Source organism: Bidens hawaiensis, unplaced genomic scaffold (assembly GCF_021521415.1).
Source record: "Bidens hawaiensis isolate Kalapana, Puna unplaced genomic scaffold, B.hawaiensis_p1.1 tig00001685_1, whole genome shotgun sequence".
Taxonomy (NCBI): domain Eukaryota; kingdom Viridiplantae; phylum Streptophyta; class Magnoliopsida; order Asterales; family Asteraceae; genus Bidens; species Bidens hawaiensis.
Genome location: NW_027491095.1, coordinates 3,815,416 through 3,830,126, shown reverse-complemented (window position 1 = coordinate 3,830,126; position 14,711 = coordinate 3,815,416). Strand labels below are relative to the sequence as shown.

At 35.4% G+C, this 14,711-nt stretch overlaps 1 protein-coding gene and 1 pseudogene across 1 annotated transcript; both read left to right on the top strand.

The window, feature by feature from the left end:
* Positions 1–229: 229 nt before the first annotated feature.
* Positions 230–2,539, top strand: LOC143591699 (protein YCF54, chloroplastic-like). The gene is made up of 3 exons (XM_077071834.1): positions 230–540; positions 1,290–1,528; positions 2,162–2,539. Exons 1-3 carry the CDS (start codon positions 304–306, stop codon positions 2,352–2,354), a joined length of 669 nt encoding a protein of 222 aa, XP_076927949.1. The 5' UTR covers positions 230–303; the 3' UTR covers positions 2,355–2,539.
* Positions 2,540–2,766: 227 nt separating this feature from the next.
* On the top strand, positions 2,767–8,206 carry LOC143593595 (putative disease resistance RPP13-like protein 1; annotated as a pseudogene).
* The last annotated feature ends 6,505 nt before the right edge of the window (positions 8,207–14,711 follow it).

Here is a 14,711-nt window from a genome sequence, read left to right as displayed (position 1 = left end):
AAGACTATGTACATCAGAATGTGAACCAATCCGGCCCCTCCAAGGACCCTGCGCAAGCACTGGGTACGACTTTTTACTAGTTAAACGAGGCAACTCATGTGTATAACTATAACTACATCTATAATATAGAAAAGAATAGGGGGTAAAACGTAAACTAATAAGAGACTGAGGGACTGACAGTAACACGTTTACTCCAGATTAGAAGATAAGATTTTGTGATTATACATATATAACATTGTATCTATCATCTTCAACCTGAACACTGTTTGCAACCCAAAACATCAAATTATTATTATTATTATTATGAGTGTGATGAAATCTCTGGGCGCATCGGCGGTGGTGAACGTCCCTGCCGCCGCCGTGACCACCACTCACCTCCACCACTCTACACAATCCTTTCCCATCCTCTCATTATCACAACATTTGCCCAATAAACTAAACATAAACACCATCAATAAAACTAACAGTATCAGCTGGAAAACCACCACCTCCGTCAGGACAGCTGTCGCCGCCACTGATTCTTCCGATACCGCCGAAAAGGTCAGTTTTTGAGACGAATAGGGGTTTAAGGTTTTCAATAGAGTAGGATTTGTAATTGCTAAATTATGTAATTTGTGAATCATATTAGGGATTTTTTTTAAAAAAAAAAAAGTAATTTGCCATCTGCCCAGTGTTGTAATGTAGAATATAGCACTCGCTATGCGCTCGGGCGGTGGCGAATAATTAGAATTAATCACATTGGAATTTTACATGTAATGTTTCAAAGTTTTATATATTAATTTTCAAAGACTTCAAACATTTTGACCCATTTCGAACAACTTTTGACAGATCTTGACCGGGTTTGAATTATTTAAGCCAAATTTGGACCGGCTTTGATCGACTACTGATTTTTATGTCCGATTAGCTGAAATCGAATCGATAGCATACCGATTAGTGATTAATCAAGGTGACTAATCATGATTTTTACAACACTGCATATGCCTATTGATTTTAGGGTCTTTAAATTTTTCTTTTTTATTCTTGTTATCTGAAGTGTATATTTTGTTTGATTTGAAATTAATGAATATATACCTAGAATCTTCAAAGGGTTATACAAATAATATTCGAGTTGTAGAATCCTCTAAAGTTGTAACAATAACTCTTACGAACACTGGTCAAACGGGTCAACGGGTGAGAGTTGCTTCACACATTTACAACCTTCTAAATCACTTTATTACAAATCAACAGATTTATTAATTTGTTATATCGATAATATAGTTTTTGAAATCTTAATACGTTGCAAAATGCAGGAAACAGAGGGTAACAAGAAATACCATTTTGTGGTTGCAAATGCAAAATTCATGTTAGATGAAGAAGAACACTTTCAAGAACAGTTATTTGAACGTGCTCGCCTTTTTAAAGAACGAAACCTGGAACAGGACTTTTGGCTAGTGATTGAACCCAAGTTTTTAGACAAGTTTCCAAGCATCACCAAGAGATTAAAGAGACCCGCGGTTGCTTTGGTTTCCACCAACGGTACATGGATCAAGTAAGCCCGTTACCATACCATAATACGGGTTGATCACATTTACCCAAACAGATCAATTTAACACTTGCTAACACGGGCTTTCAAGCTGTTAAATTGATTTATTCAACCAAATTAGATAATATTTTATATGATATTTTTTTTAATCATATTTAATACATTGATTATTTATAAAGTATAATAAGTGAAAAAATGTTGCCGGGTCAACCCAGCCTCTGTTTGACCAACACTAAGTTTTTAGAAACGGGCCGGGTTCCAACACTTTCTTTTTGTTCATTTTCAGAACTTCTTATAAAAAAATAATGTTTAACGAACCTTCATGAACATAATTATAAGAATGGTTTTCATCTTCATCCGTTCAGCTAAATGAACAAATTTTTTTGTTCATGTTTGTTCGTTTATTAAATAAACGAACACAAATGAACTTCCCACCAAACGGTTCACAACTACTATTGTTGACATCTGATTTTGAAACTCTTTAATAACGCGATTCAGGAGGTTGCAAAGGTGAAAAGAAAAGAAGAAAGTCTTTTCACTTGAGGCGACTTCCAATCCGTTCCCTTTTCTAGTATTACTTTGGCCCATTTAATTTTGTTAAGAAAAAACATAACCCAAACGGACCCAATTAATTTACAGGTTTATGAAACTAAGGCTAGACCGAGTTTTATTAGAAAGCTTTGAAGCCGAGAGTCTTGAAGAAGCATTGGCATTTAACCCGGTTAACATAGAGTTTGAGAAACCGGATAAATGGGTTGCACCATACCCCAAATACGAGTACGGTTGGTGGGAGTCTTTCTTGCCACCAACCGCTCAGAAGCAACAAGTATGAGATGAGAGGTTATTATGAGAAATGTGTTGTTTGTAAGTTTAATATTTTTTGTGTATGAGTTGAGTTTGTTAAACAAGTATTAGTTAGATATGTTGCGGATGTTTGGATGTATCATGTGCCCAAACTAGTTATGTTACGACTTGAAGTTGTAATAATTTGTTTATATATTTTGAAAGCTTGGTCCAGTAGTGAAAATAATTATGGCTGTTACAAATATTATGTTACATGCTTATTTAATCAAATCCGTAGTAGACATTATTTTTTCAAATAGTTAATCCATATTTATCTTTTTTTCTTGTAATAATTAGTGTTCTTATCTGATATCTCCACTTTGATTAATTTACAAGTGGTACCATACAGCTACTCCATCTAATATTCTTATATTTGCAAAGGGAGCTAGACTTATTATTTGTATGATGAGGCTGAAAGCTTACATTAACTTGATCCACATATATAGTCAACTCCATCTTTCCTTTCTCTAATTCCGATGGCCATTGCTGAAATCTTTATCGGAGCATTCATCACTGTGCTGTTTGAGAAACTGGCATCTACTGACTTGATCAGACTGGCACGATCCACCGGAATATATTCTTAGCTTGACAAATGGAAGAACTCCTTGTCCCAAATCCAAGCTGTACTTGTTGATGCAGCTCACAAGCACATAAAAGACAAGTCGGTTCAGTTGTGGCTGAACAAACTTCAACATTTGGCTTATGAAATAGACGACATACTCGATGACTTGGCAACCGAAGCTATGAGCCGCAAGTTGAAACAAGAATCTAGTACCACTGCCAACATCAATAATAGTAAGTTATCGTATTCATATCCAACTTATTGTTGTACTAATTTCACTCCTCATACCAAGTATGATAGTAGGATCACTTCTAAGCTTGATGAGATTACCACCAATTTGAATGCTCTTGTTGAGGAGAAAAATATTCTTGGTTTGATCAATAATGTTGAGAGGTCAAATAACATAAGTAAACGACTAGAGGAAACTTCATTGGTTGACTTATCGAGAATTGTGGGTCGTGATAGGGATAAAGAGGTATTGCTGGATAAGTTGTTAGGAAGTGAACCATGTAACGAAAATGTCAGCATCGTGTCTATTGTTGGTTTGGGTGGGATAGGCAAAACGACTCTAGCCCAAGTATTGTACAACGATAGGAAAGTGAAGGATCACTTTAAACTCATGTCATGGGTTTGTGTCTTGGATGAGTTTGATGTGTTTAATATTAGCAAGGCTATTTTTAAAGATGTGGGTGGGGAGGACAAGAAATTTGAAACTCTTAATCAACTTCAGTTGGCCCTTACAGAGAAACTTGCAAACAAAAGATTCTTACTTGTTCTAGATGATGTGTGGAACGAAAACTACAATGAGTGGGAACTCCTCCAACGACCTTTTGTTGTTGGAGCGCCAGGAAGTAAAGTTATTGTCACAACAAGGAAGACCATGGTTGCATCAGTGATGGACTCCATTCAAGCGTATCCTCTTGAGCTATTGTCAAACGAAAAATCTCTATCTCTATTGGCTCAGCATGCGTTAGGTAAACAAAACTTCGACTCACATCCCACCCTTAAATTATATGGTGAAGGTATCGTAAAGAAATGTGGTGGATTGCCTTTAGCTCTGAGAGCACTAGGGAGGGTGTTGAGAACAAAGTCAAATGATGAAGAATGGAGGGAGTTGTTGAATAGTGAGGTATGGAACTTACAAAATGAAAGTAAGATCCTTCCAGCTCTAAAGCTAAGCTACTATGACCTCCCACCGCACTTGAAGCAAATGTTTGCATACTGCTGCTTATTTCCTAAGGATTACGTGTTTGACAAAGATGAATTAGTCCTATTATGGATGGCAGAAGGGTTTTTGTATGAAGCAAACGTTAGCAAGCCGATAGAGACTCTGGGTAGGGAGTGCTTTGAAGAGCTAGAATCAAGGTCGTTTTTCCAGCAATCAACCCATGATAAATCACGATACATAATGCATGAGCTGATTAATGAGTTGGCTGCAAGTGTTTCAAGAGAGTTCTTTTTTATGTTGGGTGATAAGACAGACGTTTATGACATGAATGAAGCTTTGGAGAAGTCCCACCACCTTTCATTTGTTCGTGAAAGATACGGGGTGTACCGAAAGTTCAAGGCGTTACAGAGCTAGACGCTTGCGAACTTTCTTAGCAATGTCCGTCACAAGGTTATTTACTTGGCAAAGATTCTACTTATCGAACATGGTTCTTATAGAGTTACTTCCGCAACTACAATACCTAAGGGCAGGGCCGGCCCTGCAGGCATACCAACCCAAGCAGGTGCTTAGGGCCACCAAGTTGAAGGGCCTCCAATTTTCTCTTAGGGTTTTCTGAAGTATAACAGCCATGGAGGAGAAATTCGAAGTGTAGGAGCATATTTGATTAGGGTTTTTTTTAGAGGTATGTTCTAAATTTGTTATTATGGGTTTTACTAATACATTTTACATAAACGATCCACCAGTTTGCCTTTTCTTTTTGTCACTTGATGCAAATGGGCTAAAATTTTGAAATAAAATACTCTGTTTTGCGCTAAATTCGATTAAGGTTTTGTGGAGGATGACTGTTGTTGGAAGTGCCAATGAAGTTGCAAAAGACACTCAAGCCTTGCTTAATTTTGAAAAAAAACATGTGATAAATACAAACACAGAGATTATACTTGAAGACTATAAAGTGTTGAAATAATAGATTTTAAAATAATTAAATCTTGGTATTGGTTTTTCTATTGTTTAATGTGATTTTTCTTTTAAAAAAATTATATGTGGTGTGTACTACGATAGTACTTGATGTTGGCTGAGTAGCCTTTAATACTCCATGTTGGTTCAAATGTGTTTTTGAATCTTAGTTGTGACTTGGTTTGATTTTACTATGCTTGCTATTATTAGTTCATTGCTACAATGATTTTGACCAATTACTGAATTCAACATCTACTACTGAATCATATTAAATCAAAACCTTTACCTTTTTTTCATTTTACACACAAATTGTATCTTCTTGGTTCTAATGTTGATACTTTTAATGGTGCAAAGAGGGTCGATGTCGTTATCGCGCAGCTCAATGGAAGCGCTTCAGAACACTTGGGGTGGTTTTTTTAACCTCTATGAAGGGACGACTTATATATGCACAATAATAATCATCCTATGAAAGTTAGTCGCATCCAAGCAAATGCGTTGTTGTATCCACTTTAAATGGTAAGTCATTGTTATGGTCGCAAGTAAACTAGTAATCTTCATGTGCCTGAAAAGGCCCCCGATTTTATACTTTGCTTAGGGCCATCAAAAAGGTTGGCCCGGCCCTGCCTAAGGGTGTTGAGTCTAGCTAATTATAATATCACACATATACCACGGTCCATTGGTAGTCTCAAGCATGTTCGGTACCTCAATTTTTCCAACACTGACATCACATGTCTACCCGAAGAAATTGGTGACCTTTACAATTTACAAAGCTTGTTTATTTCAGGTTGTCCTCGTTTATCTAGCTTGCCAAATAGCACTGTAAAGTCGATAAACCTGCGACATCTTGACATACGTGACACTCCACAGCTGAACAAGATGCCCATGGGAATCGGAAAATTAAAAGGCTTACAAACTCTATCCAAAGTCATTATTGGAGGAGATGATGATCAGTTTAAGATATTAGATCTTAAGGGCCTAATACATCTTCAAGGTCAACTTACCATTGAGGGGTTACACAAAGTGATAAACGCAATACACGCGAAGGAGGCAAACTTACAACATAAGATTGGTCTTCGTGATTTGGAGATGACATGGAGTGATGCATTTGCTGATTCTCGGGATGAAGTAACTGAATATGAAGTACTTGAAGGGCTAAGGCCTTTTGAAAAGTTGACAAGCCTCATGATTTCATCCTACGCGGGAACAAAGTTTCCTAGTTGGGTAGGGCATTCCTCATTTGTTTGCTTAACCCAACTTACATTGCGTGGTTGTAGAAGTTGTACATGTTTACCACCACTTGGGCATTTACCGTCACTCCAAAAGTTGTACGTTGAAAGCATGAATGGACTGAAAAAGCTAGGTTCAGAGTTACTTGGACCTCCTAGCTCTTGCGGCGGCGTTTCATTTCCATCACTTAAAGTTCTGGAATTTAAAGATATGCGGGATTGGGAGAAATGGTCAACTAGCGTCACCGACAACAATGGTTCATTTCCTTGTCTTCATGATATATCTATAATAAATTGTCCAAAACTGGATGTAGTGGAAGTTGAGTTAGGACCATCACTTGAGGTATTACATATTAGAGAGTGTTCTGCAGTGGTGTTAACAAGTATGGTTAGTGTGTCTTTTATCAATAATTAGATTGACAGTGTGGGATGTCAAAGGACTTATTCAGCTAAATGTAGATGTTCTAGAGCATCTTCAAGCAATTGAATATTTACGCATTTTACGATGTGATGAACTCACATACTTGTGGAAATTAGAAGCCGAGGTAAGTAAGATTCTTGTGAGTTTGCAAAAGTTGGAAGTAAGCGGGTGTGTAAATTTGGTATCAATGGGACAGAAAAAGGCGGAAGTGGTTACTAATATGGATTCTTTTAGAGAAGTGGAAATTACTAGTTGTCCAAAATTAGAGACCTACTCCTGTCCAAACAGTATTGAGAAATTGAAGATATCCGGTTGTGGTTCACTTACATCTTTAACGTTCCCAACACACGACGCTCCATCCCCTTTGAAGATTCTCAACATTGAGGATTGTGATAATCTAGAGACGAGTTGGCTTCTCGACAATTTCTTGTCATCACTTGAATATCTTGTGATTTACAGAATTCCGAATCTGAGGTTGCTTCCGGAAGGATGCTTAGTTCATCTCACCACATTAATAATTTCAAGTTGTGATAACTTAGAATCCATTCCCGGACAAGGTTTCGGTTTTCTTCCATTTCTTTGCCTCAAATCTCTTTTAATCAATAACTGTAAGAATCTACCGTCATTTCCTCATGAGCATTTACAAAGTCTCACATCTTTGGAATACATGTGGATAAGTTATTGTCCAAGTATGGACTACTCATTTCCTTGTGGTTTGTGGCCTCCCAATTTAACTAACCTCTCAATAGGAAGCTTAAAGAAGCCGATTTCGGAGTGGGGCGTACAAAATTTCCCAACCTCACTCGTTACATTAATCTTATATGGTGAAAATTCAGGAGTGATTCCATTCGCAAAGGCAGATGATACGAGGAACACTACATCTTTTCTTCTTCCATCATCTCTAACTTATTTATGTCTCTAACTTTACGGACATGGAATCCATTTCAATGGGCTTGCAACACCTCACTTTCCTTGAAGAACTTGTAATATACTCATGCCCAATTCTTAAAGATCTGCCTGTAACACTACTCCCTTCGCTTTCACGTTTTTGGGTGAAATATTGCCCGAAACTGAGCAAAAAATGTCATAGTAGAAAAGGCAAGTACTGGCCCATTATATCACAAATCCCAGATCTTGATGTCAAATAATTTCAGGTGTGTAGCATTCATATTTTTTTTAAAACATACACATTGTACATATTTACCGAAGTATATGTAATAATGTAAACATTCTGATATTTTGTTGGATAGTCACTACTGCATCTATAAGCTACCATTTAGATTCCCCTTATAACAGTTAAATATATGGTGTGCTTGTAATTTACTCATCACACACAGCATCATTGCTGCTGAGAGAGCTGTATTGAACAGAGTGTGACCAAAGTTTAGAAGCAAGATTTCAGTGTGTATTTCAGGTAGCTTCATAGCCTTAGGTTAAGTTTTATTAAACTTAAAGCACTTAATTAAGGTACCGGTAAAAACATGTGCTGCAGGTTGGATGTTGCATCAACAGGTTCAAACACGGGTCTTTTTTTTTAATAAATCAAAATGAGCCAAGTAGGATTTGGTTGCAAAGCCCTTTAATCTATATTTTATTAATACATATATATTAATGGAATAGGTGTTTTTAACATGCTTCAAGGCTTTGTGATTATATAGTAAATTATTTGAAAGTGGTCAACTTTGATGTAAAATGTTTTTTTTTTTGGTAGTTAGGAATAATGATGTTTTAATGCTTAAATATGATATAATACTAGTGTTAGGCTAATAATTTGTGACTTGTGATATCAAAATGCGAAACTCGTAATATATTTATGGTCAGGTTAATAATTAAGGTGAGCGGGAAATCCGGATACGAGACTAGAGCTTTGGTGCACTCGTTTAGCTTCAACGGGGAAATGATCTTCTAGAATATTTGTGGTTGGCTATAAATAAGGAATACTAGTTATATGTATATATGTGTTCTTATAGTGTAAATCACTCACCCAAAGAGAGCTCACCTCGGGTGGGGTCGGTTCGTTTATTATATATTGAATCTTTTGGAACCGATAACGAGATCGTATTATATTATCCATTTATTATTTACTCGATCATTTGATTTACCGCACCAGTCTCTTGGTATCGGAGATATCAAGATTTTGTCAACACTATAAGCAATCATATATTCAAAATAGGGCATATTTATTTAATTTAAGCACTGATTTACTAGAAGATTGTAAAATTGATGTGAATGCAAAATAAATATTTAATTTTCAGATTTTTTTTGAATAAATTACACAATTGATGTAAAATATACAACATAAGCCTTTATGCATATTAATTATTTAGTTTACATATATACATATTATTTATATATCATTAATAATTACTTTTGGTGTCTAAAACAAATCAAATTTATAAATACACTATAATTCAATGACTCCATAGAGTTTACATGTGACATGTACAAAGTGTGACTTAATAAAAAGAAAAAAAACTTGTCTAATATTGTATTGCGTTACATGACAAGGCATGCATCCGTGGTTGAACGACCGTATCGTATTACATCACCAAGCATGCGCCGCCGATTCTTTGACAATCAATGTTCAGGAGTGCTTTCTGATATACGCCTGAATTCGTGATAGTCATTAAAATAATGACATGAAACGGCCAACATCGTCTTGGATCATCCTTGGCCATGCCAACATAACCACTGTATTTTAAAAAATGTTCAAATTAGTACCAAATTATCTACTATTTTAGACTTTAGACGTTCCACACCTACCGAATGCCGGCTTTTAACCATTTCAAGAGCTCCCATTTGGGCATAACAGCCCACAACGATTCACCTCAAGGATTAGAAAACCCTATATGCATGCAAAAAGAGATCAACATTAGATATGATGTTTGTTAAATTAAGCAAAACATAAAACTGAATTCGTTTAAAAATAGATGCCTGATTATTTGTCAAGACACTATGAATAATCAACATGTTATGATCAACGTTAATTAATAATCGTTCTTCTGTCCACCTGCATCATAAATCAGAAGCTTAATTCATCACTATAATATATAACATAAAAGAAGATAGATGGGACGAACCCAGAATTTATTTAAGATTAATACTTACAATGGAATCTCCACCATCGGTAAAGAGTGTGATAAGAATCAAACGAAGAATTAGGTTATAACAGACAAAGACAGATGCGGCGTCTAATGAACAAGAACTAGGTTTTATTTATAGACTGGAGTTGATGCTAAGTTTTCATTTGAGCCCCTCCTTTTTACTCTCTATCTAATCTAATTACCCCTTTTATTTTGTGTGTGTGTCCATTTACGTATGAATCATCATATATAGTTGTTTCAAATTGTGTAGTATGCTTCAAATTAGACATGCTTACAATTAGAGGTGGCAAATGGGTTGGGTTGGGTTGGGTTGGGTCAAACGAGTCATGGGTTGAAATGAGTCATGAGTCAAAACGAGTATGGGTCAAAACGGGTCAATTAAAAAAATGGTTGTTTTGGTTTGGGTCGAAATAGGTTAGGGTCGAACCAGGTTTTGAGGTTTTTTTTTGTGAACGAGAATAACCGCGGAAACATTTTGGTCTTTTTAGATTTTTCGTTTTTTATTTATATTTTAAGTTATTATTTTTTTTTATTATTTATTTTGAATTTTTTAGGGGTTTTCTATTAAGATAAAAAACCCTCAAAAAAATATTCAAAAATAATAATAAAAAATTATAACTCAACATGTAAATCATAAACAAAAAAAGTAAAAATGCTAAAATGTTTCCTACGTTATCTTTGTTCCATAAAAAAAATAAAAAAAAACTCACCTAGAATCGAACCGAAACCGAAAGAATCGACGAAAATGAAACAAAGAAACAAAAAGCCAAAACCGGACCACATCAATCGAAATCGAAGAAATCAATCAAAACGAAACTAAAAGAATTCAAACCGAACAAAAACAAAGCTGAAAAAACGAACAAAAACGAGTCCGGAATCGACCAGAAAGAAACAAAAGAAACCAAAACCCAACACGTCACGAGTGAAAACTCGTGTTGGCTTGAAACCTGAACCGAACCCGTTCCAATCTGAAACCCGTTTCGTGCCGAAACCTGTCTTGTACGAAAACACGTTCCGATCCGAAACCTGTCACATTTCCTTAGGACACTAACCCACATCAACCCATTTTTGAACTTGTCGACCTATATTGACCCGAAAATAAAAGGATGGAATTTCAAATGACTCATTTTGACCCATTTAATTAAAACCCTTTACCCAAACCAACTCATTTAACTTTTAAAACAACTCAAATTGACTCATTTGAAAATGTTTGGGTCAAGATTGCCACCCCTACTTACAATAGTTTTCATATTACATAATCGTCTATCAATCGTCATGTCAAGTTCCACCGAATTTGTTTTATACATTTCCACATACTGCATAAAGGATTGCGTAGGTGATCACAACCATTTTTTCACACACGATTATGTGTTTTTAACGCCCTAATCAATGTGTGATTTGTTGGATGATTATATAGCGTTTTCTAGGTGGAGATAGGCCGGACACTTTACCATTTATAGCAATAACCATGAAAGAAGCATACGATTGATTTCATAGATTCTTTATAGATTTGGCTCAAGATTCATGCTTTCATCTCCGTAGCGACACCGAGTAAAGATTTCAATCAGTGGATAAATTGATTGGACCGAATCGTTGCATAGAAGTTGATTTGATTTAGATCCATGATTTATTCTAAACCTAGCTAATTGGTTTGAAGAATTGCACAAATATTTCTCCAACTACTATATTAATTAAATATTATAAGTAACATATTTTTTTAGTGCAAGAACTAAAATGTCGTTCTATTTAAAAGAAAAAGTTAAATGTCAGTGGCATGACTTTATTCAGAGGACAAAATAAAAACTATAGATGCTAAAAATAGCCGATATGAAACTAATGGACAAAGTAATTAAGTTTGGCCAAATCATAGAGACTAAAAGCATAATTAACTCTTATCTATATTATACTTATAATCTCAACTAATTGTTACTGACCGATAATAATTCAAACTTAGTTTATGGTCCCAAATTTTAAAAAAAATTGGCTCTCAATGGTCACTGGTTAAAAAAAAGTCTAACGGCGTTAAGTTTTTTCTGAATTTCGAACTCATTTTTTAGGGCTTTTGATTGAAAGAAGGAGACGAGTCGATTGATGTAAAGCGATGCTCCAATCAGCTTGACTAGTGCTTCAAATCGGGTGTTTGAACTTCAAAATAACAAAAACTAAGCCGTTTCGGGTTAAGTTTTACATCAATTGACCCGTATCCTTATTCTAATCAAAAGCCCTAAAAAATGAGTTCGAAATTCGAAAAAAACTTAACGCCGTTAGGTTTTTCTATAATAGGGGACCATTGAGAGCCAATTTTTTTTAAATATGTGACCAACAGTGGGAATAAACAAAGTTGAGATTATTATCGGCCAATAACATTTAGCTGAAGTTATTAAAACCCAACTATTATTATTATTATTATTATTATTATTATTATTATTATTATTATTATTATTATCGGGGTATCTAAAGTGATTCCACTACGTTGTACATATCAAAAATCACAAGACAAAGTTGGCAAGATTTGCTTCAACAAAGCACACATGTTAAAGGAAGGTAGTTCATATTGATAAATACAAGACACAACCTTAGTTTGCATAAACACAATCCTAAGAACATCAACTATATTTCTTAGCACTAATCGAAGCATGTTTGACTTCCTTACATATATTAATAATTCCAAACATTACATTTGGTAAAATAGTATTCCAAAAATGGGTAATTCGATGTCACTCCTGTGTTGTCAAAACGAATTAGTGAGACAAAGAGGGGAGGTCATAGTGATCAAAGAAGACGGCGAGTTGGTGAGGTTCAAAGACGGGACACTTGTTAGAGACGTCTTATCTACTTACCCGTATCACAAGATTATTAGGTGTTGTTCGGAAAAGACTGTTTTACAAGGTGAAACTCAGCTGAGTTGCAACTCGCTTTACTTCTTGTTGCCAGCTGGGTTGGCACTCAGTGAAGCAGCATATCAGAGTCTTGTCAGAGCCGCTTCAAGGAATTTGGTTGTGAATATGGCATCTAATGTTACAATAAACGAAAACAGTCAACGAGGACAAGATCGCATATACAATGATTATAGTTACTCGTACAAGTGGAAACCAGTTCTAAGGACGATCCCGGAGATAGCCACGCCTTCTACTTAATATGGTGCTTTCAGTTTCAGCCTTTCACACACACAAAAAATGTAACTTTAAACATTCTTCGAGCATAAATTATGCCAATAAGCTTACTGTATTTACTGATTGCTTTGATTAATCTGTCAATTCTCTATCTCTTGTTTCCTATGACTCTATGAGGCAACAAATTAAGTTCGAACTCTAATATTTTGTTTTTGTTTTAAGAGAAATGTTTTTTTTTTGTTTTTGTTTTTATTTGTCACATGGGAGTTAGTTAAATCAACTTGTGTAGTTAGTCGAACCTAGTTGGGTTAGTTAGATAATCTCAATTAGTTTCATAAAGCAAGTCTTTTGTGTCGTTTTAGTGGCTGAAAATGGTTTTTTTCTTGTGTACCATACTGGCTCATGTTTTCTAGCAGGCCACACGAAAACTATTGTTCGACTCATACCGTGCCACTGCCACCTTTGTTTAAGTACACTTTCTCAAGATGGCCATCAATTAAGAGCCATCAAAACAGGGGAGGCTCAAATGTTCAATTTTGGGGCTAAAACGATTTTTTAGTATGGGCCTTTTAATTAAAAAGTAACTATTTTGCTGATGATCCTTATAAATCCAGATACTGCAATTGTTTTGATGCAGATACACAACCATAATCTTAATCGCGTTTCATAAGTACAAAACGAGTAGCACCAATGCTTATATTAGGACAAGTAGCACGCTTATATTAAATGAAAGCTTAACTTAATAATTAACAAGAACAATTTTGTATTCAGAATTCATGAAGAACATATATGATCAATCTGTGTAGAACCAATGCTTATGGATAGTTAGAAACTACCATCCAACCTAGGGGTGCGCAAAAAATCAAGATCCAAAAAGGATTCGTATGGATAGTCATTTTAGAAAATTTTAGATATCCAAATTATCTGAAATATTTAAAAAAAATATTAAATGAAAGTATTAAATAGAAATTTCACATAACTTTTGAATATTTATTTCAGTTTCAGATCGGATATCAAAATAAGTTTCTTTAAACTCTTAAATATTTTTTTAACAGACACTGAGTAATTAATAATTTTCATAAATCGGATATCCAAAATTTCTGAATTTTCATATATGAATTCGGATAGTCATATCAATTGTCTGAAAATTTATGATATCCAAATTTTGAGCACCCCTAATCCTACTATCACTTTCTGGTTCACAAAAAACACAATGCTTCAATTAGTTTGAAAGAAACCCAAGTGTCATGCATAAATCCTTTCTGACTCCGTATTGCGAAGGCCGACCAATCGGTCTGCTTGTGATCAGGGAATGTTGGTTTTATATTGCCTTGGATTCATCGGCGAGTGGCAACAACTTGTAACCAGTAATGCATGCTAGTGCAAGCACCACGAGGCTTGAACACCTTTCTTTCCCCCTGAGGTACTCGTGCCTGATGAAATCCGAGACGAGCCAAGAAAAACCAAGCGTTAAGCATAATCAAGCAATTCAATCTTCAAATATTTGTTCCGTGACACTCTCCCACCACAATAATCATGCATGTCCTCGTGCATGCACATGTCATCCCATACCAGTGTACGTGGTGTGCAAGACTTGGATGTTATCTTCATCTATAATCATGCATGTCTGAAGGGAAAGTTTACAATCCCATACATACTCACAAGCCGAAGCCATATGTTTAAAGAGTGATTTACTCACAAAAATGGGATACATGGATGTTCAAGAACTGATGATCTTTAGTTGTGCCGGAACAATAATGCATCGGATGTTGTTTAGGTGGCACCAATGTTCACGGAT

Coding starts and splice junctions, on each gene's coding strand:
- LOC143591699 (XM_077071834.1), top strand. CDS start 304: ATGAGTGTGATGAAATCTCTGGGCGCATCGGCGGTGGTGAACGTCCCT. Junction 541..1,289: donor CTTCCGATACCGCCGAAAAG/GTCAGTTTTTGA, acceptor TGCAAAATGCAG/GAAACAGAGGGTAACAAGAA. Junction 1,529..2,161: donor ACCAACGGTACATGGATCAA/GTAAGCCCGTTA, acceptor ATTAATTTACAG/GTTTATGAAACTAAGGCTAG.